At 39.2% G+C, this 24,221-nt stretch overlaps 1 protein-coding gene across 1 annotated transcript in view; it reads left to right on the forward strand.

Moving 5' to 3' along the window:
* LOC132121543 (spermatogenesis-associated protein 20-like) overlaps nucleotides 1-19,348 on the forward strand; it is a 34,110-nt gene extending 14,762 nt beyond the window's left edge. Inside the window, exons 15-16 of the mRNA XM_059531045.1 lie at nucleotides 1,361-1,441; nucleotides 18,699-19,348. Of these exons, the coding sequence (XP_059387028.1) occupies nucleotides 1,361-1,441; nucleotides 18,699-18,869 (252 nt within the window). The 3' untranslated portion in view covers nucleotides 18,870-19,348. The remainder of the gene's footprint in view (nucleotides 1-1,360; nucleotides 1,442-18,698) is intronic.
* The last annotated feature ends 4,873 nt before the right edge of the window (nucleotides 19,349-24,221 follow it).

A 24,221-nucleotide genomic window follows, 5' to 3' on the forward strand; every position in this document is an offset into this window, starting at 1 on the left:
CATTTTACAATTAATATTTTTATGTATTAGCATTACATATTTATTCATGAATATATTTACATTTATTATTAATTATATTTATTTATATATTATTGTACGTAAATATTTATTAACATATAATAATAAATAATAAATAATAAATAATAATAATAATTATTATTATTATTATTATTATCAAATGCAAATATTTATTAACATACAATAATTATTGTTATTATTAACAATAAATATTGTTTACAAATTATTTATTAATTTCCTTTTTTAATCCAGCAGTGTTTAAAATAATTATTGAACAATTCTTTTTGCCTTAAATGATTATTTATTAAGACTCCAGTCAGAACTGAACTAAGGATAGACCATTGATCAAGGGACTCAGTTCTTAATGATTTTCCTGTTCCTACTGGTTTAGATATCCTGCAGGTTGACCAATACACCTGTGGTGTTATATGCAGCTGACCGCACCACCCTCTGTACGTCCTTCCGGTCCAGTGTTTTGCTGCTACTGTACCAGATAGTAATGCAGCCTGACAGGAAGCTCTCAATTGTGCACGCAAGTTTAACGATCTCAGCATCTGGAGAGCCATCCTTAACTTCCCTAGGCATGTTTTTGCCATGCCAAGCAGTCTGGAATATACAACTTGGGGGCATAGATGTGTCAAAACCAGCCAGTGAAGCTGGTTGACCACAAAAGTCTTGCTGGTTAGGAACTCTCGGGGGGAAAACAACAAATCAGCATGTGAGACACATATGCTGGCATCACATAGTGTTATTGTTAAAGTATCGATTAAAAATATAAATAAAAAAAAGAAAGAAAGAAACTTACTGACCCTAAATTTCTGAACCCTAGTCTCTAAGCTTATTGATATATCTGATCCCTGATTCCTAATCTTTTTTTGGGATATCAGTATGACCCTTGTTACTTAGTAGGTACTGTAGTAGGATCGATGGCCAGTTCATCAGTCCTCACTATGAGGACCATTAGTGCTTGGATCTGTCACAGATCAACTAGAATGATACTGCTGGATAAAAGTTTTCACTGTCAGGCCATTTTTCCAAAGTTTCCTCCTGTTCCTGGACAATTGTATGAGCTGTGAACATGTCATGTGAACATGTCAGAGCTCACCAGCGGCAGAGAAGTCATCAGAGTAGGAGGAATAACAAGCTAGAGGTCCAGCTAAGGGCAGCCCACTGCACATCACACCTGCCCACCATATTACAGCACCATACAAGCAGTCCTGACCCTTTCTTCTTATTCTTTTTCATTCTTCTCGTATTTGTTCATTTGGTGGTTCATTTTTTTTTCTTTTGCTCACAAGTTAGTTGTTCTTTTCTGTGTAACAATCTCTTATTTTTCTTGTAGATTGTTATCTGTGGCCAGCCTGATTCTGAGGATACTGCAAGTTTGATTTCCTGTGTCAACTCTCTATTTCTGCCCCATAAAGTAAGTGTGATTTATTCTCTAAGACAGGGCACTGTTAGGGCTATTAAGGTCACTCTAATTGGGTGTTTCAATCAGTCCATTTAACTTTGAAATACTATACGAGACAGGGTTATTATAGTTTACCAAAAAGTAAAATACAAATTCTCTGCCCACAAGTGACTTTACATTTTTTTATTAAAATAGAACTGAACTGAAATCGACGTCTTTTTTAATCTGCCATAATTGACATGTATATAATAGATTTTTTTTTTTATACACTGGCTGATTTGATCTTTTTTTCAGATTTTAGTGGCTTTTCACTGTGTGTAGACGTTTTTTCTTATACATGAAACATTCACTGGTTTTCACAGAATGCCTTGTGCATTGGAGCACAGTCATGCTAATGAGTTCACTAAAGTAATCTCCAGCGAAAGGTCATGTTGTCCGATTTTAAACCTGTGCATGCTGATGCACACACTGCGACACAAGGGGCTGGGTACAATGGCTACCCACCACACCACATTTTACATTTTGGAATAATTAGTAAATAGTTACGAGTTTTCTGTAGACGTTAGCCTTAGGCTTGGCTTTGTGTGGATTTTTTTTCTTTCGCTAAAGGTCATAGCTCAAGATAGCATTTGCACTCTTCCTGCCCTTGTCCCTCCGACTGCTCTCTTCTCTCACACGGTGACAGAAAGAGCAAACACACATGCTTGGCGCACCTGGCCTTACAAGTTTCAAGTGTGAAATACCAATAGCAAGCACAACAGAATACACCCCGGGGTCTAACCTTTTGCCATTGATTACAGTGGTCTAACGTCTTTTATTGTGAAATTTCTAGAGAGGTAACCCTCCCTGTCCTTAAGGTAGGAATAATGTTTGTTATTAAACTAAATGTATGAGAGTGATCACGAATGGAAAATTCGTCCCGTTTCTCTCTATTTCTGTTGTTACTGTAGGTGGCTCTGTAGCATGGTGTTGGGAGTTTGTAAACATGTGACCTTACACTCCATCAGGGAACCCTGAATGTCATATCTCGTGTCGAAGAACAATTTCTGAGTTTGATCTCCTCATGGTGCATCATTTGTTCCTCCCTGGTGGGGCAAAGGCTTTGGTACATTCATCTTTTTTTCCTCATTATACCCACATTTATGTAATCTTAATGATACCGACTCTGTGAATGAGAAATTTAAGGTCAAGTCACATTCATTCATTCAGTCGGCTCCATGACCTAGAGGTTTATTTTTTTTGTATTTTATTTGAAGACTTAATTTAAAGATTTATTCACTTTAATATACTCTTATTGTGCATGCTCTTTGGTTTTCAGAACCTTTCATTGGGATTTAATAACTTTCTTTGCTTCTAAAACAAATTTTCTGCTGACATAACCAAATCTGTGTAGGTAGGAAAATGAGCAGTATAAATATATTATTCAGTCAAATCCAGATTGGAAAAATGAAGTCCTTTTCTACATTGTTTCCCAATGTATATTCTTTTAGAAATGTGTCGCATTTTACAATTGCACTTTAAATGTTGCTCTAGGTTGTTTCTGCAGTCTTGGTCTTTTCGGTTTTTCATAGTAGTCTAGTAGGTATGAGAAATGTAATGTCTCTTGCTCCTGGCCAAATGTAATATTTGTCTTGTTTAGTTAAGATCGCTTCTTGCCATGTGCACAATATATAGCATGATTCTTTTTCTGTGTTTCGGAGATACAGGAGTGTGTGTCCCTTAATGCAGAGAAGTCCTGCTTCTGTCAATGATTTGTGAAAATCCATCCCTGCCAGTCTGATCACAATTAAGCACATTTACTGTTGGTTAATTATGGGACTTTAAAAACATAATTCACCAAATAGTGAACATTTATTTCCTCAAATCTGTGTCATATCAACCACTTATGATAGATTGAGAGACCGATTTGTGTTTGTTTGTTTGTTTGTTTTTTGTGTGGGGCACACAGAGGGGACTAAAATAATCGTAAAAAGGTTTAGTTTTTTCGCTGTTTTTAATTGTTCGTAAAACCTACTTTTTCAGACTCGTCCTAGGCACCGATTGTCACAAAAATTGAACCAGATTATCTTCAGACCATGCTAGCAAAAATTTTATCAAATTAAAGTTGATTCGTCTAACCGTTCTTAAATAAAACGCAAAATAATTCTACGAAAAGCACTTAAAAATGTATGTGAGGCTGTATCTCCACAACGGTTAGACATATCAAGACCAAACTTGATGTGTGTCATAACAAGCATGACCTGAGACTGAGACATTTTTCCGTGTCAGCCATTTTGGGCGTTGGCATTTTTAAATTTTGTCATAAAATGCTATAATTTACAAACACATTGATGTATATCGTTACGAAACTCAGTAAGCATCTTTGACACCATGCCTGATTGTACTCAAAAAGTTTGAGTTCCAGTACCGTTGGTCCAATTTTCACCAAAATCGAGTTTGGATTTGGATTTGGATAGTGCCAAACTGCATCTGAGGCTGTATCTGTGCAAATATTTGACATATTGACACCAAACTTTGTATGTGCCATTGTCCACCTCAGACCGATCATGCCACATTAATTTGGTAACAGCGCACCTATTGGTCAAAAGTGATATGCCAATAAATCATGTTACTAGTGGTTGTTTTTATGATTTTTCAGCCATTTTGACTAAAATAATCGTAACATGGTTTTAATTACTCATTCCTGGTCTGAGGCTTGCTTCTGTAATGCTTGGCCCCATAATTTCTTCTATATAAAATCTCATAGAATTGAAGTAAGCATCTAGACAGGTCATTTGCCTTGGCCAACTGAGTGAATGGAGTATCACTCATTTGTTCCCAGAGCATTTGAGCACAAACAAATTCATCATAATGACATACACTATGAAAGAAACACAGTACTGAAGGCCTCTGAGAGCTCCCTGTCTTTCAAATATACAGTTCACAAATGCAGTTCCTGAATACAGCCTTACTTGTCATTCTGGAGAAAGAGCATCTGCTAAGAGTAGAACACAGCAGCCCAGTCCCCTTTTCATTTTTAATCTAAATTCAATTGTATGTGCTCATCTGTTCAATTCACATGTTATACAGGGTTCACATATCCCTTGGATTTGATTCAAGGAGAGAAGAACTTGAAACCATTGCCTAGGCACAGCAAGACGAAAACCAGAAGAGGCTGCAAGTAATGAGTTCGTCTTAGTAAAGCCAGTTTAAAAAAAATGCAGAATTTCATCTGCTCATGGACTGATAAAGGATCTGCTCTCTCTTTTTTCTCTCTCTCTCTCTCTCTCTCTCTCTCTCTCTCTCACACACATGCACACACAATTCTCATTGCCTGGCTGTGACTAAGCCTTAGATGGACCCTGGTCTGAATTGTTTGTTTAATTGACTTGGACATGATAGAAAGATCCGCCTGCATCAGGTCATTGATTGCAAAGTCAGAAGGGCATACTGAAAAATAGATGACTGTGTTATTGAGTTGAACCAGCAGTCAAATCATCATCCCTGCTTTAAATCCCTCAAGTATCACTATTCTTAGACATGAATAAACTACATGCTTTACCATGTCATATTCTCTGCTAAGAGACCAGCTTAGAACTAGCATGGTTCAAGATGGTTAATGCTAGTTAGTGCTGGCTCATGCAGTCAGTTTATAATCAACCTACAGCAGGATTTTGCATAGTTGAATCATTGTGTAATATTAGTCTTTTGTGGCATATTTGCATGCAAAACCAAACAAAAAGAGTCGGCTATTTAGCCACCTAACTTCTCAACATCGAGATAATATGAAAACCTTATTTTTCATTAAACTTGTGGTTTTTCACACACAAAACTAAGGCCAGTAATCCAATGAATGCATATACAGTACATGATAGATGAAGCAGAGATACAATTGCTTAATCTATACGTGCAAAAGTTTGGGGTCAGTAACGTTATTTATTTATTTATTGATAGAAATTAATGCTCTTATTCAGCAAGGATGCATTTCATTTATCAAAAGTGACAGTAAAGGCATTTGTAATGTTACAAAATATTCATATTTCTAATATATGCTGTTCTTTTGAACTTTCTATTCGAGAATCCTGAAAAAAACATATTACACTTTACACCAAAATACTAAGCATTTTCAACATTGATATTAATAAGAAATGTCCATATTAGAATGATTTCTGAATGATCATGTTACACTGTACACTGGTTTAATGGAGACATTCTGAGGTATATTAAAACAGAAAGCATTTTAAATTTTAATAATATTTCACAATATTACCGTTTTTACTTTTTTGATCAAATAAGTCTTGGTGAGGATAAAAGACTCCTTTCAAAAACATTAAAATCTCATACTGACTTCACACTTTTGGATGGTAGTGTAGATGTGTTAGTTCAACTTGCAAAAATCTGAGGGTGTGATTGTGGTCAGACTAAAGAGTTTACAAAAAGATCATTTAGTGCTTTTAATATGGCTGAAATTGAACTTTTCAAGTTTTTGAATTGTGAATAGAGGATGCTTTCATGTACGGTGGGCTGACATGTCTGCTTTCAGTTACATGGAAAGATTAAGCTCCATTTCTCTCTCTTTTCCTAATCTGTGTTTTTCATTTTTAACAAGAGAGACACATAATTAGAGAGGGATAAATGCTTCTCACCTGCAGAGTCAGGACATGAATTAAACGTAATGAGAGCCATCATCTTAAGTCACTGAATGCGCCAGAGCCAGCGCTTTGTCTCCATGGCATTGGGTATTCTTTATAAACAAAGAAAAACAGAGCTTGCTCTTACTCATTGTAGTCATATAAATACTGGCAATGGAAAGATCATGCATCAGTGTTCCTCAAACACACACATACATATTACTTGCAAATATTAAAGGCACAATCTGGTTTCCTGTGTGAAAAATGTGAAATTAAATCTGAGGCCTTGAGACTGTGGAGCTGATGAGATTTACTGCTCGTACATTGCGAGAGCATTTAGAGTGGCATTGTGCTCTGCTTCCCATCTCTGAACCAGGAGCGTCAGTGTGACACTGGCTCACCTTGCGTGTTTGTGTAGATATAGCTGTGATGGATTTAACCTGAACTCACCAAGGGTTATCAAAACAGCATTATCATTTAAAGTTGCACTGCCTGGGTCGCCTGTCTGCAGTAAGAGGCTGCCTTTAGTGTGTGCACTTCATAGTATGTACCCCTTCTATTATCAAACTTGTTTGTTTAGCTTCACTGGAAATCCATCCATCCATTCATCCATCATTCCATCCATATCTATTTATATAAATGCATCCTGATCTGTCTATCTGTCTGTCTGTCTGTCTGTCTGTCATTTTAAAATTATAACATTCTGACCTTTTCTTTACCATTCACACCATCCATCCATCCATCCATCCATCATTGTAGGCTTAAATTTTTGTTTAAAATTTTCAAACAAACCTTTGTCAAGCAGTTTAAAGTTAAATACAAATTGCAATTATTCACCCAGTTTGCTGTGTAAATTGAAAAGGCATTGTTATTTTTTGTTCTTAATTGTGCACAACTCTTATATTTAAAATGGTGATGCTAGTCTATGTAAACTGAATTGGCTTATGAACGTGTGGCCCTGAAGTGATCTGAGAAACTCAACTAATTCCCTGTTCATTACCGTAGGCTTCACTGAGTTATACAAAATGAATTATTCCCATTCCACTGAACTTATAGGGTATCCCCTGATCGCCATGCCTTTGATGTGATAATGGCGTGTTCAGCCTCATTGAGCATTTGGTGCAAAGTATATTAAAGGTTTATGAAGACAGACCTAGAGAGGCTCGAAAGTGTGTTGCGAGGACCATACCGAAAGAGCATTTTTCATGATACGTTAGCCAACCAAACTAGAAAATCTTTTTTCATTTAAATCCAATTATTGTATCATCTGTTCCTTGCAGATTTTAATTGTGGGGAATGTGCTGTATAAGAATCTCCTGTTTTTGCAGTCTCCGGTCTCATCTGTTCTTACTTAATTCATTCAAATTTGCTAGAGGGACACTTGAATTCAACACACTTTTCCAAATCATTTAATCCCACCCGTTGCGTTCTGCAGGCATGATTAAAATCGTTGGAATTAATTTATCCATACTTTAATTAGGCAAAAACCCATGTTGATTATAAAGGTGGTACGGTAGGGGTGCAGATCCTCATGGGGCTTGTTACAGTAGAATACGAGGCATTAGAACAGCCACTGACTTCATATCCCTGATGATGGCAACCAGCTGCTCACTTCAGTCATGTGATTTTCTTGTGCTCATAGAAAGCCTGTTCTGAGATCAATTTAGTTCATCCAAATGCATAAGCATATATTAGCACTGACCAAGATTTGCCCAGAGAAAATACTTGTTCGTTTAAAAGTGCATTTAATTATAACTGCAATCCAGGGATGTGGTTTTCATACACGTTATTCCTTTGAGTACAGAGGAGACTGGAACCTTTTAAGTGCTAATATTTCTAGTGTTCATCTGAGATGGGATTTCAGCAGTACAGTAGAGCATGGACCTTTGTACCGCAAGAGTTCTAGACTTCGTCTGATTACTAAGACAAATGGTCCTGAATCGCTAACAAGGCCCCGAGACATCCCAAGAGCCAGAGAGGTCCCCAGACAACCCAACGAGAATGAAAGAGTACAAAGCAGAGGTTTAAAAAAGCCTTAGAACCTCAGAAACAACACAATGGTGGATTATAGTAGATCTTAGAAAACTAAATTGTGGAGCAGTAACACACAGTAACCAGCATATTGTTTTCAAACTTCACATTTCTGACTTTTCAGGAAGAGATTGGCAGAGTCTCTGATTTCTTTTTGCCTTGTCTTTATAATAATAATTAATGTAGGCTAATCTCTTGTCTCATATTCTCAAAGTCAGGTCACGCGTCATCATCATCACTCATGTCTAATAAACAATCTAACTCTGCGTTTTCTTCTTCAGGGGAGATGCTAAAATACACCCACACACAATAAGCAATACTTTCCGTTACGTCTGTCACACAGATTTTGTGTTTAGAAACAGTTCCTGAAAGTAATATCCGGTAGTCTAGCTTGTAATATCTATGATAAAAGCCATTTTTAATTAATTATATTTGTTTATTATTAATATCAAATAAACGTATAATGCAATATTTTTAAACAGAATTGTATATTATATTATTGTGCCATTCTGCTTTCTGAAGACTAGTCAGAAGTCATGAGATTAATTGTGATTATTGTGTTATTTTGACAGTTTAGAAATAGTGAGAAATAAGATAATTATTCATTTTTATATATTTATGAAGAAAAACTTGTATATCAAATATATTTAATTTAAACTCTATTGTAATATCTTATGTTGGCATTTGTTTATTTTGTTTATTTACATTTATATTTATTTGGTGAAATATTTTACAAGGAGGTCACTATATTTTGGGGTTCTGGGCATCTAAACAATTAAAAACCCTTAAACTAAAGCAAGAGTAGATATTGTTCATGTATTAGCTAAACTTGTAATTTAGCTATTTTGTGCCAAATTTAAGCAAAGGGAGCAAATCTTATTGGACATTATGATTTACAGTCTGTGTTCAGTCCTGTTTTTATTTATTTATTTATTTTTGTCCTGATTTCAGATCAGTGTAGTGGCTCGGCCTGTCAGCAGCTGTGATATGTCACCAGCTCTCTGTATCTAGCACTCTGCATTTAACACACACTCACACACCAGATAACATCGGCCTATGAAATCACCTTAGATGTGGACCATGAGGGAGACGGTCCCTTAAGGGATGGGATGATGGGGTGTCTTTGTCCATCATCCTTAAATCAGCTGCACTCAGATTAAACAAGGTCTTTGTCTGTGTTAATCAGCATCATGACGAGAAATGTTTTTACTGCAGTCTGTCTCATTTCCTCAGAAGTCTTTTTTTTTTTAGATGCTCTGAAGTGTGAAAAGTCACCAAAAAGCTTCTAGAAATAATTAATCCAATTCATTTGGTACTGTTCCTTCCTCTGAAAGTAGAGGAAAAAGTAGAGGAAAATAATTTTTTGTATATCTCTTTTCAAACCAATCCTTTTAACTGAAAGTGCTTAGTTAAAGGCTTGAAAATGTGCACCTTCTGGAGAGAACTGTATAATATTATTGTCCACAGTGCAAGATACTTTCCATTTCCATTCACTTTCCTAAGCTAAGTTGAGAACTTAATGATACGATTACCTGAAAAAACCCTGGAAAAACCTCACAGAGAGAGACTTTTAGCCTAAGCCTATACATACAATTAAAATACCTTGCAAGTCTTTTATCCTCCTTACGAGAGTATTTCCGCAGGTACTCCACCTCATGGGAAATTGTCACTTTAGAGTTTCTTTGCCACCGGATGAATCCCTGACAAGCTTTAATGAGCACCCCAAGAGAGAACTGAGTGCTTAATAGGAAATGGGCTTTAGACGGACAAGCCAGTGTTCTTCATTTTCAGCTAGCTTAGCTGTTTTTAAAAATGGTGCAGTCTGATTTATGCTCGCCCTATGTATTGCCCATTTGGGATCTGGACACCTTGTGAGTCAGGGTCGGAGATGCTTTGACCATCTTACGAGTTGACCTTGATGTATGCGTAGACTGACCTATGCATAAACTTTACAGGAACAGTCAACCCTTAACATCATTATAACCTCCACAGGATCACAGGCACTCAGACCAGAAGAGCAGAGTCTGCAGAGGTCAGGCGGTAGATCAGATGAAATAGAGAAGAAGAAAATGTTCTCTGCTTGGGTGGTTGCCCTTTTCACACTTTTTTCTCACTTTGAGTTGTGGGCATTGCAGGCAAATATAAGCTTCTTCCTGTCGCATTGCTTCCTTATCTGTTGAGTGTAACTTTGCTGGGGTGCATTTCCCAAAACCATAGTTGCTAACTAAGTTAGTAACTTTGTTGGTTGCAATGCAATTTCCCATTGCCAACCAACTAAGTTGCTAACAGGTTAGCAACTATGGTTTTGGGAAACGCACCTCAGATTGTGGTTGTGAGGTGAAGCAGGTCTTAGGCCTTGTCCACATATTTACAGATATTTCTGAAAACAGTTTTCACCTTGATTTTTTTTCTTTTTTTTTTACAAAAATATCTGCAAATATATTTTTTGTTAAATTCTTTTTTTTTTTTGACCAAAATATCTTTTAAATTTGGTCAAAATTTCAGTTTTTAATGGTTAATGTTTATTTTACAATATTCAAATTTTCAGATAATATTATTTACAGGTAAAATTAAATTTTTTTCTTTGTTTTTATTTCAGAAAATAATAAAAAATTCTAAATTTTGTTAATATTTCATTTTCATTTTTTGCATTTTCGGTTTTGTATTTAAATCTTTTCCACGCCAGTGTTTTATTTATTTATTTATTCATTTTTGTGAAAAATTACCTTTGTGAAATTTTCCATTGATTCAGTCGTGTTCAAATGATCACTAAACGTTTTTGTCATGACATCTCTCTGCTTGCATGATAAATATTATTTTAGAAATTAATAATTATTTTAGTTTAACACTGCATACTTGTTCAGTGGTAACTATGAAAAAAAGATAGCCATAACAGTCTTATGAAGTACTGTACGACGTTGTATCCGAATGCAGATATGAAAAATGTTGTGATTGTTACAGACACAAATACAAATACTGGCTGTTACATGAAAATTTAAATATGTAATGTCATAATAGTTTTGACAATTTAAATATGTAATGGTTGCATAAGGCTTTATTGATAAAAATAAATAAATTAATTAATGTCTTTTCATTTACAGTAGCATGAACCACGAGTAGTCGAGTAACTCGAGTATTTTTTTAAATAAAAAATCGACTAGTAGAAATCAGTAGTCGTGCAACCCCTAATATATATATATATATTGTCTGGATGTTTAGATGTAAGCACTTCCATCCAACAAATTTTATATTTCAACAGATACAACATTATATGACCATTTATATTTTTAATCAAAACATGAAAAACTCCCATTGATGTTTCATCATTGTATCTGTTGCTGAAACACTTGAAATACCTTATACTCCACCTACTTATTCTGTACAGTGGTCTTTACCTTTGAGGGAACAGACGAAGACACCAGAATCAATGAGGTCATGATGCTCCATTCCTCTCCAACCAAGAAATAAACTTACGGCAGATAATTAAATGACTAATGGCTGTGTGCTCCACTTGTGCGCGCTGACAGCCTCAAGCTCTCCAGAGAGGCTCCATCCTGCCAGGAGAAGAAGCTGATGAAATTCCCCAGACTAATCAACTGTTTGTGTTTGTGTGTGTGTGAGTGTTTGTGCCTGATTTTGTGTGTGTGTTAAGGTGAGAGTAGGTAGGAGCTGACAGTCTGGAAGAAGGATATCAGTGCATGCTAGCTGGGATGGAATCACGGCTAAGCACATGGGAATTTGTGAATCAGAAAACAGAGTAATAAGAGATGGATTCATGTGCGGAAGCGTTTGTAGCATAAGCACAAAACACAGAAGCTGAGATGTAATCCAAACAACACCAGCAAAGCTATCAGCTAAAGACAGACCAAAACACTAGTCTTTCGTCCACTACAGTGGGGGAAATATTTATTTGATACCGTGCTGATTTTGTAAGTTTGCCCACTTACAAAGAAATGAAGGGTCTGTAATTTTTATGGTAGCTTTATTTTAACGCATAGAGAAAGAATACCAACCAAAAAAAATCCAGAAAAAAAAATTACATAAAGGTTAGAAATGTATTTGCATTTCAGTGAGTGAAAATGTATTTGATTCAGAAAAGTATTAATCAGAACAAACTGTTGTTCAACTATTCATGTATTCCTTGTAAAGTACAGAAGGAGATTTACTCCTCCCCTCAAATCTACTGTCTATAATAGCTGAAATAGCATTTGAATATAGCATATGACAGATATGAACGACCAGGTCAGGAATTTTACTGTAGTACTGTACCACCAACAGCCTGAAGATTGAAGGTATTTTTTTATATATACTTTATTAACAGATTTGGTTTTAGAACACAGAAACAGAAAATGTAAACCAAAATATTTACCACAAGACATTCGGGTTCAGAGAAAAAAAAAGAGCAGAAAGAGAAAGAAAAATAAATAAATAGAAAACCATCTTTAAGAAAAAAGAACAAATCTTTAATTACAAGATAACTATCACATTTATTCAAACCCTCTGGTGTGACCCCTAGAAACAATGGCACATCTATGTTAAAGCCTATTACCCTTGATATTAATTGGCCTGCCCTTCCCCAAAAATGCTGAATATGTGGGCATAACCAAAAAATCTGCTTGTAAAGAACTGCACTCCCTCAAGCAAGGGTGCTGTTTCCCAGAGAACTTACATTTTTGCATAGGGGTTATAAAAAATCAGATTAATTAATGAGTCGTTGAACACTGAGTTTTTCATGCAAAAAGCCATACTTCTTCTAATATTTCCTCCCTCATGTCTTTCTCCTATCGCTGTCTGACATATTCCTTTGAATTTTTATTCATTGAAAAGACAGCACTATATAGTTTGCCTATGTCCCCTTTGATATTTTCACCCTTATATGCATCTATAAAAGTCTGGATCAGTTAATAAAAAATATCCTCATTGGGGCTTCAGATCTCTGTCCAGAAAAAGTGCCGTACCTGTAGGTAATGATAAAAATCCTGTCTGTTCGATCCATGAAGGCCCCACCTCGCAACTTACAGGACTTAAAGGATCTGCTGCTAACATCTTGGTGCCAGATACCACAGCACACCTTCAGGGTTCTAGTGGAGTGGAAGGCTGTTTTGGCAGCAAGAGAGGGGCCAACACAATATTAGGAAGGTCATAATGTTATGCCTGATCGGTGTATATTCGACCTCTCCTAAATTTATTCTATTCCTCCATGATAAACTGATAACCAGTTACACTTTTTGGTAATTATATTTAGTTCTAAGACAGTGGTTCCCAACCTTTTTCAACTCGCGGCCCACAGGTTGAAAACCACTGTTCTAAGATATTATTACAATAATTTTAGAAAATTTGAAACTTTATTCTGGAGATATTACTACTTTAATCTTGTAATGTTGTTAATTTATTCTCAAATTTATTCTGGTAAAAGCCCTGTTATGAGATTATCAAAAAATAGTAATTTTGTCCTCTTAATCATTGTGGCGGGGGAGGCGTGGTTCAGCGAGGTCTGCAACGGGAGAGAGAGTGAAGAGACGAGCGGTGGTAAGTGGTTCAAGTGAGAAACAAGTAACACCTGGATCTCGTTACAGTGATTGGCGTGGGGAAGCACTATTTAAGCCGCCCGAGGATCGGCAGAGAGGGAGAGACCTGAGGACTCGGGGAAGGAAGCAGCAGCAGCGGAGCGCTGGCCCCCAGTGCCAGCACCACCGCCCACATGCATCTAACGAAGATGGGTCCCACCGATGATCCGGAGGCATTTCTTGAACTGTTCGAGAGGACGGCCGAGTCATGTGGGTGGTAAGTGGACAGGTGGCCAGTCCGCATCATCCCGCTGCTGTCGGGGGAGGCCCAGAAAGTGGCGCAACAACTGCCCATCCCGAACCTCCTGGTGTATGCCGATCTGAGACGAGCCATACTCCAGAGGGTAGGCCTTAGTCCCGAACAGCACCGTCAGCGTTTCCGGTCGCTGGAACTGACCGAAGCAGGCCGGCGCTTTGTCTTGGCCCAGCAGCTCCGGGACTCTTGCTGCAAATGGCTGTTGGCCGGAGGAAGCGACGCCGAGCCGAGCTGCGCCTCCGGCACCCGCTAATTTTGGGGACCAATTGGCCAGGATCCGAACAATTACTGGGGTGTTTAACAATGGGTGCCTAGGGGAATAAGAGTCGGCAGGACGGGGGAGCGAGCACTCAGATGGGAGAATCTGTGCCAGGACCCAGTGGGACGGCTCCAGGGGAACTGAGCGGCTTGGCGAGGCTGAACCTTTCCAGTTGCGATGACTTTCCCCTGGAACAGTCCCAGGATGAAACCCTCAAACATGCGTTTGAACAGGTCCGGGCCATCGATGGACAGGTCCTCCATCCTGACTGCGTGCTCTCCTATCCGTATTTTGCCATTATTAAAGACCGGTTGTATGGAGTGACCCACGACACTCAAACAAAGGAGGATTAAACCCAATTGTTAGTCCCTAGGAGCTTTTCCAGACGGCGCATTGTAATCCTATGGCAGGGCATTTGGGAATGACAGCGACACTAAACAGCCTAATGACCCGGTTTTTTTGGCCGGGCATTCATGAGAACGTGCGCAGATGGTGCGCGTCTTGTCGTGAATGTCAGTTGGTAAACCCACCGGCCACCCCAAAAGCACCATTGCGCCCTCTTCCTCCAGTGCAGGTCCCCTTCGAACGAATTGGTATGGACCTCATCGGGCCATTAGAGCGATCGGCACGTGGACATCGGTTTGCGCTAGTCATAGTTGATTACGCAACCCGATATCCCGAGGCAGTGGTGCTCCGCAACATCTCGGCAAAGAGTGTGGCGGATGCCCTGTTTCGTTTAATCTCCCGCGTGGGAATCCCAAAAGAGATTCTCACGAACCAGGGCACCGCGTTTATATCATGCACGTTACGCGAATTGTACGAATTATTGGGCATTAAAGCGGTACGTAGCAGCGTTTATCACCCACAAACGGACGGACTGGTCGAACGCTTTAATCGCACCTTGAAAACGCTGATTCATAAATTCGTACAATAGGACGCGAAAAATTGGAACAGATGGCTGGAACCCCTCTTATTCGCTGTGCTCGAGGTCCCCCAAGCCTCCACGGGGTTTCCCCCTTCAAGCTTCTTTACGGAAGCCAGCCCCGGGGGGTGTTGGACGTCCTGAAAGAAACTTGGGAGGACGGAAGTTCGGAGAGTAAAAACAAAATTCAATATGTCATGGACCTGAGGGCGAAACTCCATACACTGGGGCGGCTCTCTATGGAGAATTTGCTTCAGGCCCAGGGCAGACAGAGCCAGTCGTATAACAGGAGAACTTAGCTTCGAGAATTTGCACCGGGAGATAAAGTGCTCGTTTTACTGCCCACCTCTAGCTCCAAATTATTAGCGAAGTGGCAAGGACCCTTTGAGGTCACACAGCGGATAGGAGATCTCAATTATGAAGTAGTACGAACTGATAGAGGCAACGCACTGCAAATTTACCACCTCAATCTCCTCAAAAAATGGAGCACGGAGGCGTCAGTGCTGTTAGCGACGGCAGTGAGCGGAGAGGAAGATCTCGGGCCAGAAGCTATTATCAAAGGAAAATCCTTCGCCCTGGCCCCGGGGGATCACCTCTCGCCCTCGCAGCTCACTGACATCGGGCGGTTGCAGTCCGAATTTGCCAATGTGTTTTCGCCTCTACCAGGTTGTACTAATCTGATTCAGCACCATATTGAGACAGAGCCGGGTGGTTCGCAGCCGGCTGTATAGATTACCTAAACACAAAAAAGGTAGTTCAGGCTGAATTAGAAGCTATGCTGGGGATGGGAGTAATCGAGGAGTCCCACAGTGATTGGGCGAGCCCGATAGTTTTGGTGCCTAAAACGGACGGCTCGGGGCGCTTTTGTGTGGACTACCATAGGGTGAACATAGTATAAAAGTTTGATGCTTATCCAATGCCGCGGATTGACGAGTTGCTCGATCGGTTAGGCACGGCTCGTTTTTACTCGACATTGAACTTAACAAAGGGATATTGGCAGATCCCCTTATCTCCAATGTCCAAAGAAAAAACAGCCTTCACCACGCCGTTTGGATTGCACCAATTTGTGTCGCTTCCGTTCGGTTTGTTCGGGGCCCCGGCTACGTTTCAGCGTCTCATGGATCGGGTGCTAAGACCCCATGCTGCATATGCCGCGGCCTATCTAGATGATATCATAATCTGTAGTGGAGACTGGCAGCGGCATGTGGAGCATGTGAGGCCCATCCTTGGGTCGCTGAGACGGGCGGGGCTAACGGCCAACCCGAAGAAGTGCGCAGTTGGGCGGGTGGAGGTAAGGTATCTGGGCTTCCTTTTGGGTCACGGGCAGGTGCGTCCCCAAATTGACAAGACTGCAGCGATTGCAGCCTGCCCCAGGCCCAAGACCAAAAGGAGGTGAGGCAGTTCCTGGGGCTGGCGGGATATTACAGGAGTACATTAGTCGGAGAATAAGTGGGAGAATAAGTACAGCATCATAGGGAAAAGGAGTGTTTGGCCATCAGGTGGGCGGTTCTCACCCTTCGCTATTACCTCCTGGGGCGGGAGTTCACCCTCAGCATGCGCGAATCACTCGTTGGTATCTGGCTCTGCAGCCGTTTAAGTTCAAGGTGATTCACAGACCGGGGGCACAGATGGCTGTGGTCGACTTCCTCTCCAGGAATTGGGGGGGGGGGGGTGGGTTGCAGGCCGGATGGCTCCCCGGCCTTAGTCGGGGCAGGTGAGGCATGGTTTAGCGAGGTCTGCGACGGGAGAGAGAGTGAAGAGACGAGCGGTGGTAAGTGGTTCAAGTGAGTAACACCTGGATCTAGGTACAGTGATTGGCGTGGGGAAGTGCTATTTAAGCCGCCCGAGGATCGGCAGAGAGGGAGAGACCTGAGGACTCTGGGAAGGAAGCTGCAGAAGCGGAGCACGAGTGCGAGGGTCAGCAGATAGTGTGAACGTGAATATTTATGCGCGTGTAGAGCGACTTTATTTTCCTTGTTTGTTTTGGTTATAAATATAATCTTCCTCGAGCCTCAGTACGCCGACCCTGGTCTCCTTCCTTCACACCCAAAGAACCTTGAACCGTATTACAATCATATTGGTTATTTTAACATGGCACTAAAATTATGGGAATTTTAAACTACAAATTATTAAGGGTGGTTTGAAACACTGCATTATTACAATAAACTTCGCAAATGAACTGTGAGAAAGTCCAGTCTTTGCTTAACCCCAGGCCTCATGCATCTTTTCAGTTTTTGTTTTGTCTGCTTGTCATTTTTTATATGTTGCCTCAGTGGACTGTCACAGTTCTTTGATTCAGTCTGGAGACAGCCTGCATGAGGTCACAACAAATATGACAGAAAGCCTTGCCAGGCTGCTAGCGGGGAAAGTAATGATGCGGAATTGTCTCGGCCCCTGAGATGCAATAACGGCAAGATCCTCGCAAACAGACAGTAACAATATATCGTGCTTAGAAGTCCAAGGACAGGTTTCGCTGAGTTGAGTTGTTAACCACGTCTGTCAAAAAATCACACAAGAGTGTGCCAAAACCAGAAAGCAGAGAGAATGTCTGGAATATCTTCCAAAAAGCGGGTCCTAAGCTGAGCCTTGAGAGCTGTCCTAAGATTTAACCTCTGTCATATTCATGAGTCCTTTCCCGTGCTCTCCTCCTGGATTTCACTGAGCTTTGGGCTTGGCTGTAAAATCGTCTCACTGAGGAAGATTTACTCTTGGCCACTGGGCAGCTCAGCCTCTTGCTCTTCTCTCTTCACTGTCTCCCAACCTGCTGTGATTTTGTTCAGTTAAAGGTTTTTTCTTCTCTGCTACGGGGGAAGGATCTAGTGTAACTACCACAGTGTCCTCCCCTGCTGCTGTCAGCCCCCCTGACTAGAAATGGCCCTGATTGAGTTGTTTCAGACCCCACCCACCGTGAAAGAGGTGAAGGAGCGGGAGGGGTGTGATGCTGCAGTATGCATCAATCAATTGAATTGAATTATTAAGGCACAAGCTGCTTTGCACAGAGCTACAATTACTTTTTTAAATGCTATTTATTTAATATTTTAAACATTACAACAAACTTTATTCTTAACAGTATAACCCCCCCCCCCCCCTCCAAAAATACGTATTTATACTTCAATCACACACATTTAACTCTGATGTGGTGTTCATATTTTTGTCGTTCAGCCAGTGTTCGTGGATCTGGTTGACCTGCTGCATTTTTGGGTTTTTAATTCAACGCAATCAAAAATTGTTATTTTAAAATACTCTCAACAGATGTTTAATTCAACTTGAACAGTGTGTTAGTACTGTTTTATTAATATTATATTTTTATGCTAATGACTTAAAAGTGTGAATGTGACCAAGGACAGGTCAGAGTCATCTCTTCCCATAAAAGCTGCTTAATAGGGGTCCCAGATATAAACAAATACTGTAGAAATGGTCCATTGATGGGTCTATCACTATATTCGCCCTGCCCTGTACTTTATCGTGGGTTATTACTTGCCAAGAAAGCAAAAAGAGCCCTTTGGGTCATAAATTTGGCATTAGAGTAAAGGTATATTACTTGTGCTCTCCTGCTCCCACCATCTCACCTAATTGTCATCATGATGACAGTTATGACTCTGTTTTTCTTCTCTTTTCTTTCAGGTCCTGATGTTGGCAGATGGTAACACAGAGGGTTTCCTTTATCAGAGGCTGCCTCTTCTCTCCACCCTGGTTGCTCAGGACGATAAAGCCACTGCGTATGTGTGCGAGAACTTCACCTGTGCCCTCCCAGTCACCTGCCCGCAGGAACTGAGGAGACTGCTGCTGGAGTGAGAGCTGCGGTCACACCACACAAACATCACTGTGCGATCTCTCTATAGTCAGACCTCTATATCTCATATTATTACGCAAGTAGCAAACTACAGTCATCAAAAACAGTCACACTGTAAATGAAATGCACTATAAGACATTACACAGTGGCAAGGCAAACCTCTGGGGCTGCCCTAGTTGTGATGTTCTGCCTCATTTTAGACCTGTTATACAAGATGGTAGTCTTGGGAAATGGAAATACAATTGTATTGTAAGAAGGAACGCTGAGATTAAACTTTTCAGAGGTTTGCCTCATGGGATCAGTTGATCTCTGTCAACCTGCTTTCTAAACGATCAAGCATGTGACGAAGCAAACCTTTCTATGCAGTGCAGCTGATCAGCCCTGGATAAGCAAAATGCTAGATTTAGAGTGGAATGCCACACACAATGTATGTATACTACAGCTCAGACTAAATGTAATATAATAAATACACACTGAGTAACCTTGTGTGATGTGGTTATTCTGTTCATCCCATTAACGTACTGCTCCGATTTACAGGGGTCTCACAACAGACATGACGATCAACTAGAAACTATATTCAACAAAACATTCATAAATATTTTTTTGGTATGTACACAACTGTTCAAAAGTTTAGGGTCTTATATTTCTTAATGTTTTTTTTTAAAAGTATATATTGCACTTTAGTAACATCTTTACTGATTAAAGAGTAAATATTTTACTAAAGTAACAATGTTAATATTGTGAAAGTATTATTAAAATTTAAAATATACATTTTCTATTTTAATACATTTTAAAATTCATGTGATGGTAAAGCTGAATTTTCAAGTCAATACTTGTCAGTGTCACATGATCCTTCAGAAAGTGTTCTAATGTGCTGATTTGTTGCTTAAGAAACATTTCTTATTATTATCCATGTTTAAAAACACGTGTGATGATTAATATTTGTTTGTAGAAACCATGATACACGAATAAAAAATGTAAAATAACAGTGTTAGACATTTTAAGTCTTTACTCTCACCAAAGTTTGCTTACTAAATAAAATGTCTTTTCAAATTTATTGACCCTTTTGTAGACTTCTGAACACTAAACTTAATATGTGTAAACTTAAAGATACATTATGTACAGTTTTTTCATAAGTTTAAGGTTTTGCAGGTTGACCACTTGAATAAAGCCTAAATAATGTATATAAACGTTGAATTTCTAATAGTTCAGTTTTTGCCATTGCACCATTGTTTTGATGTACTGTACACTAACATGCAAACGCGTGAAGCCAGTCTTTAAGTGCAAAATCATTGGTTAAGACTCAATAACTTCTATACACGACCCTTGTGTAATGCAGTTATTACAATTGTAATGGAAGAGTGTAAATCCTGTCCCCCTTCTTCAGTGCCTGATCAAAAATGTTTTATAGTAATATTTACCCTAACCACAAGAACTATTCTTTACCACTTAGTGCTGGTCATAGCTGTTAGCTTTCTAAATGAATGTAACATTAAAACTGAGGAAATTTTAATCTTTGTTAATGTTATGCAATATGTCATTGAAAAGCCATAAATACACTGTAAAGTGGATGTATAATTTCTAATCAGGCACCAAATAGTAAAAATAATAAAAAATAAATACTTATAATATAATGATAGATGTAATGATAGGATCTTATCCAGCTCTGGTAGACTTAAAATGGATCAGTCCAGTATAAACATCTAATGCAAAGTATACAGAGCAAGTGACCAAAAAAAACAACAACAAAGATCAAGAAATATGGCATTGCAGTCACGCTGAGCAAATGTGTCTAATTATAATACCGTTCAGATATGTGGAAGAAGAAAAAACACTACTTAAATTGGTAGGATTTCTTGAGAGCTGCTGAGGGATGCGTCTGTTTCAGCGTGACAGCTCCTTCCTCTTCCACCCCCGCGACTTTCCCAGCCGTGGGTGACACAGAAAGATAAAATTAACCCATCTGCAGAGCTACAGTACCAGTCCATTGTGAAATATGCTCAGGTTTGAGTGTGCCGAATATTTCCTGTGTTCTCTGTATGAGCACTGCATTGTACAGATGGCGTATAGCAGTGACACCATCATAGCCCAATGCTAGGAAATAGATAAAGGAAAAAAATAAATCCATTTTCTTGTGTGAGAAAAACTGCTCTGGCCATGCTAAGCAATGCGGCAGGCTAATGCAGACATATCTACCTGCCTGTACTCCTCTTGTAGAATTGCCGGAAGCCACGTTTCCCAGTGTTTGTGTGCAGACAAGTGCAGATTTTTTTGCGGAGGAGGAAGGTGAAAAGGGGCTCTGCTCCAGTTATGTCGAATCCTGTCTTTGTGTCTTGTCAGGAGTTTGTACAACCATGCTTTCGTCTGTCTTATTTTTGCTCATTCCTTCAACCAGCTGAGGGTGATGAAAAGCTCTTTGGAAACTCAGTATCGGGGACCTATGGAACCTCAGTTTGGTAACATCACGGTAGGACATCTTTTGTTGTGTCTGCGGTCCCTGCAACAATCAGTATTTTGTTTACAACTATTCGGTGACAGGCTACCTGCTGGAAGGACCTCTGTTCCTGTCACATTAGAGGGTGGCTTTCATGTACAGTTCACTCTAGTTTAAGTCCGTTTTGAAAGAATAGCTGCCGTGTTGCTCAAGGGCCGGGAATCTAAAAGCAAAATCCCTTTGGAGATCATTACTGCATAAGATTTGTGAGCATCTCTGAACCCTCCTTACCTTTGCAAGACAGCTGAGTAATAAGGCCACAGGAGGCTTACTGTGCCCGCGGTCCATGAGCCAGCCTGGTAGACTGAACCTACTAGTATTAAAAATTATTTAATTATAGTATGAAATAGGATAACAAATATTATTTGTTTTATTATTTAATGATAGTAGCGTACAAAATGAGAGTTGTAATTAGAATATATTCAAATATAGGCCTAGATTTAAATATTGGTAGTATTTTTATAAAGAGTTTTATACATGCAGTATTTTCTTTGTGTAGGCTATTTCTTATTTATAAGAATATGTAATGACTATGATGAATAAAAGAATCAAACCAAATAAATAATTGCAAGATTCAAAATCATAGATTCAGGTGTCAAATTCAAACCATATATTCAGTTTTTCTTCAATTGAGACATGTCGTACGCTGCTAACATCATTAAGAACAATTTCATCATCTGAATTGTTTTTATTGACAACCATTACTTGACTTTTATGATCTCTGTTTATCAGCCTGTCCATCTGTTTCCAGCAGTCCCATCTTTTAAAAGCTGGCTTCTTTAAGCAACTTCCAGTGAGTCCTTGTCAGTGCAGACTGGGGAAAATGGCTCTTCAGCTGCTAAGTGTATGAGTGTGTGTATTGATTCTGCTCTGTATGAGACCTTGGCTTATTGGCTGATGGCTGGTAGGATACCTGCCCCAGAGAGAGGAACCAGCCACTCACAGCTGTTTTGATTGATTATGGATCACATCGTCGAAGATTGCCACACAAAAAAACTGCTCACAATACTTACATTGTATATCCTCAATATCACTAAATTATCGTGGACAAGAATTTACAAAAGACTGCAAGACCAATAGTAATTTAGCACTTGTTGAAACACGCAATTTTTGAAACACAGGTGAATTCCAAACTGTTTTTTTGCGCCCTTGAAGGGCACTTTGGGAAGTGGAAGCCATTTGTAGGGACGTTTCAAACAAAAGTGAACAACTGAATCACTTCGCGTAGGGCCCTTCCAGAAGACTGTTAGTAAAGGGAACATGCCATGGTCACTTCACGGAAGTGATTTCCGTTTGTGATCATGTGATCTTCAGTTAGGAGATCTTGCAATGCATTTTAAAGCAAAGCTGTGGTTGATTTAGACTCCACATACAAACTTAAATACAATATGCTAATTACATTTGTCTTTATTTTAATTTTTAAAAACAATTGTCATCAGAAATATTATTTAATATGAAGTTTAGTTTAAAAAAGCTTAATATTAAATAAGACACATTAAGACAATATTTGAATAAAATAATAAGAATGAGAAGAAATATATATTTGCAGCAACTGGTGGAGAGCTGAATGCTGCACGCATGCGCAGCGTTGTCAAGGTAATATTTGGTCAATCATTCCCTTTGCCAACAGAGTTCCAAATACTTATATGAGACAGTAATGCCCTACGCCCTTCAAAGAACACACTTCAAGGGCTCTGCTTTTCAAAGGGAGTAGGGCATAGGGATGCTCACTTCCGTTAGGAATTCACCCACAATGCATCCTGAGTCTACAGTTGCTATTGTAATGAACGCAAGCTTGACACTGAATGAAATAGATAGAGTGTAGATTAAAGATACAGAATAATACTGTCAGTGAAAGTATTCCGTCTCAGTGAGCGCGCAGACTCTGTTACCTAGACAGGCAACACTCTCATGCCCTTAAGCATCGTGCAGGATTCCCTGCACAAGCCACACTCACAGTGTGGTATCGAAAGGGAACAACTTTTGTTATGTCGAGATCACGAGAAAAATAAGTTGTGATAACAAGAAACAACTTTTGTTATGTCGAGATCACAAGAAAAATAAAATCCTGATCATGAGAAAACAACTTTTACAGATGCATCTCAATAAATTAGAATGTCATGGAAAAGTTAATTTATTTCAGTAATTCAACTCAAATAGTGAAACTTGTGTATTAAATAAATTCAATGTGCACAGACTGAAGTAGTTTAAGTCTTTGGTTCTTTTAATTATGATGATTTTGGCTCACATTTAACAAAAACCCACCGATTCAGTATCTCAACAAATTAGAAAACTTAACAAGACCAATAAAAAAAAGCATTTTAGTGAATTGTTGGCCTTCTGGAAAGTATGTTCCTTAACTGAACATGTAATCAATAATTGGTAGGGGCTGATTTTGCTTTAATTACTGCCTCAATTCGGCGTGGCATAAGGTGATCAGTTTGTGGCACTGCTGAGGTGGTCTGGAAGCCCAGGTTTCTTTGACAGTGGCCTTCAGCTCATCTGCATTTTTGGTCTCTTGTCTCTCATTTTCGTCTTGACAATACCTCATAGATTCTCTATGATGTTCAGGTCTGGTAAGTTTGCTGGCCAATCAAGCACACCAACACCATGGTCATTTAACCAACTTTAAGTGCTTTTGGCAGTGTGGGCAGGTGCCAAATCCTGCTGGAAAATGATATCAGCATCTTCAAAAAGCTGGTCAGCAGAAGGAAGCATGAAGTGCTCCAAAATATATTGGTAAATGGGTGCAGTGACTTTGGTTTTAAAAAAATATAATGGACCAGCACCAGCACCAGCAGATGACATTGCACCCCAAATCATCACAGACTGTGGAAACTTAACACTGGACTTCAAGAAA

Source organism: Carassius carassius, chromosome 39, assembly GCF_963082965.1.
Source record: "Carassius carassius chromosome 39, fCarCar2.1, whole genome shotgun sequence".
Lineage (NCBI taxonomy): Eukaryota > Metazoa > Chordata > Actinopteri > Cypriniformes > Cyprinidae > Carassius > Carassius carassius.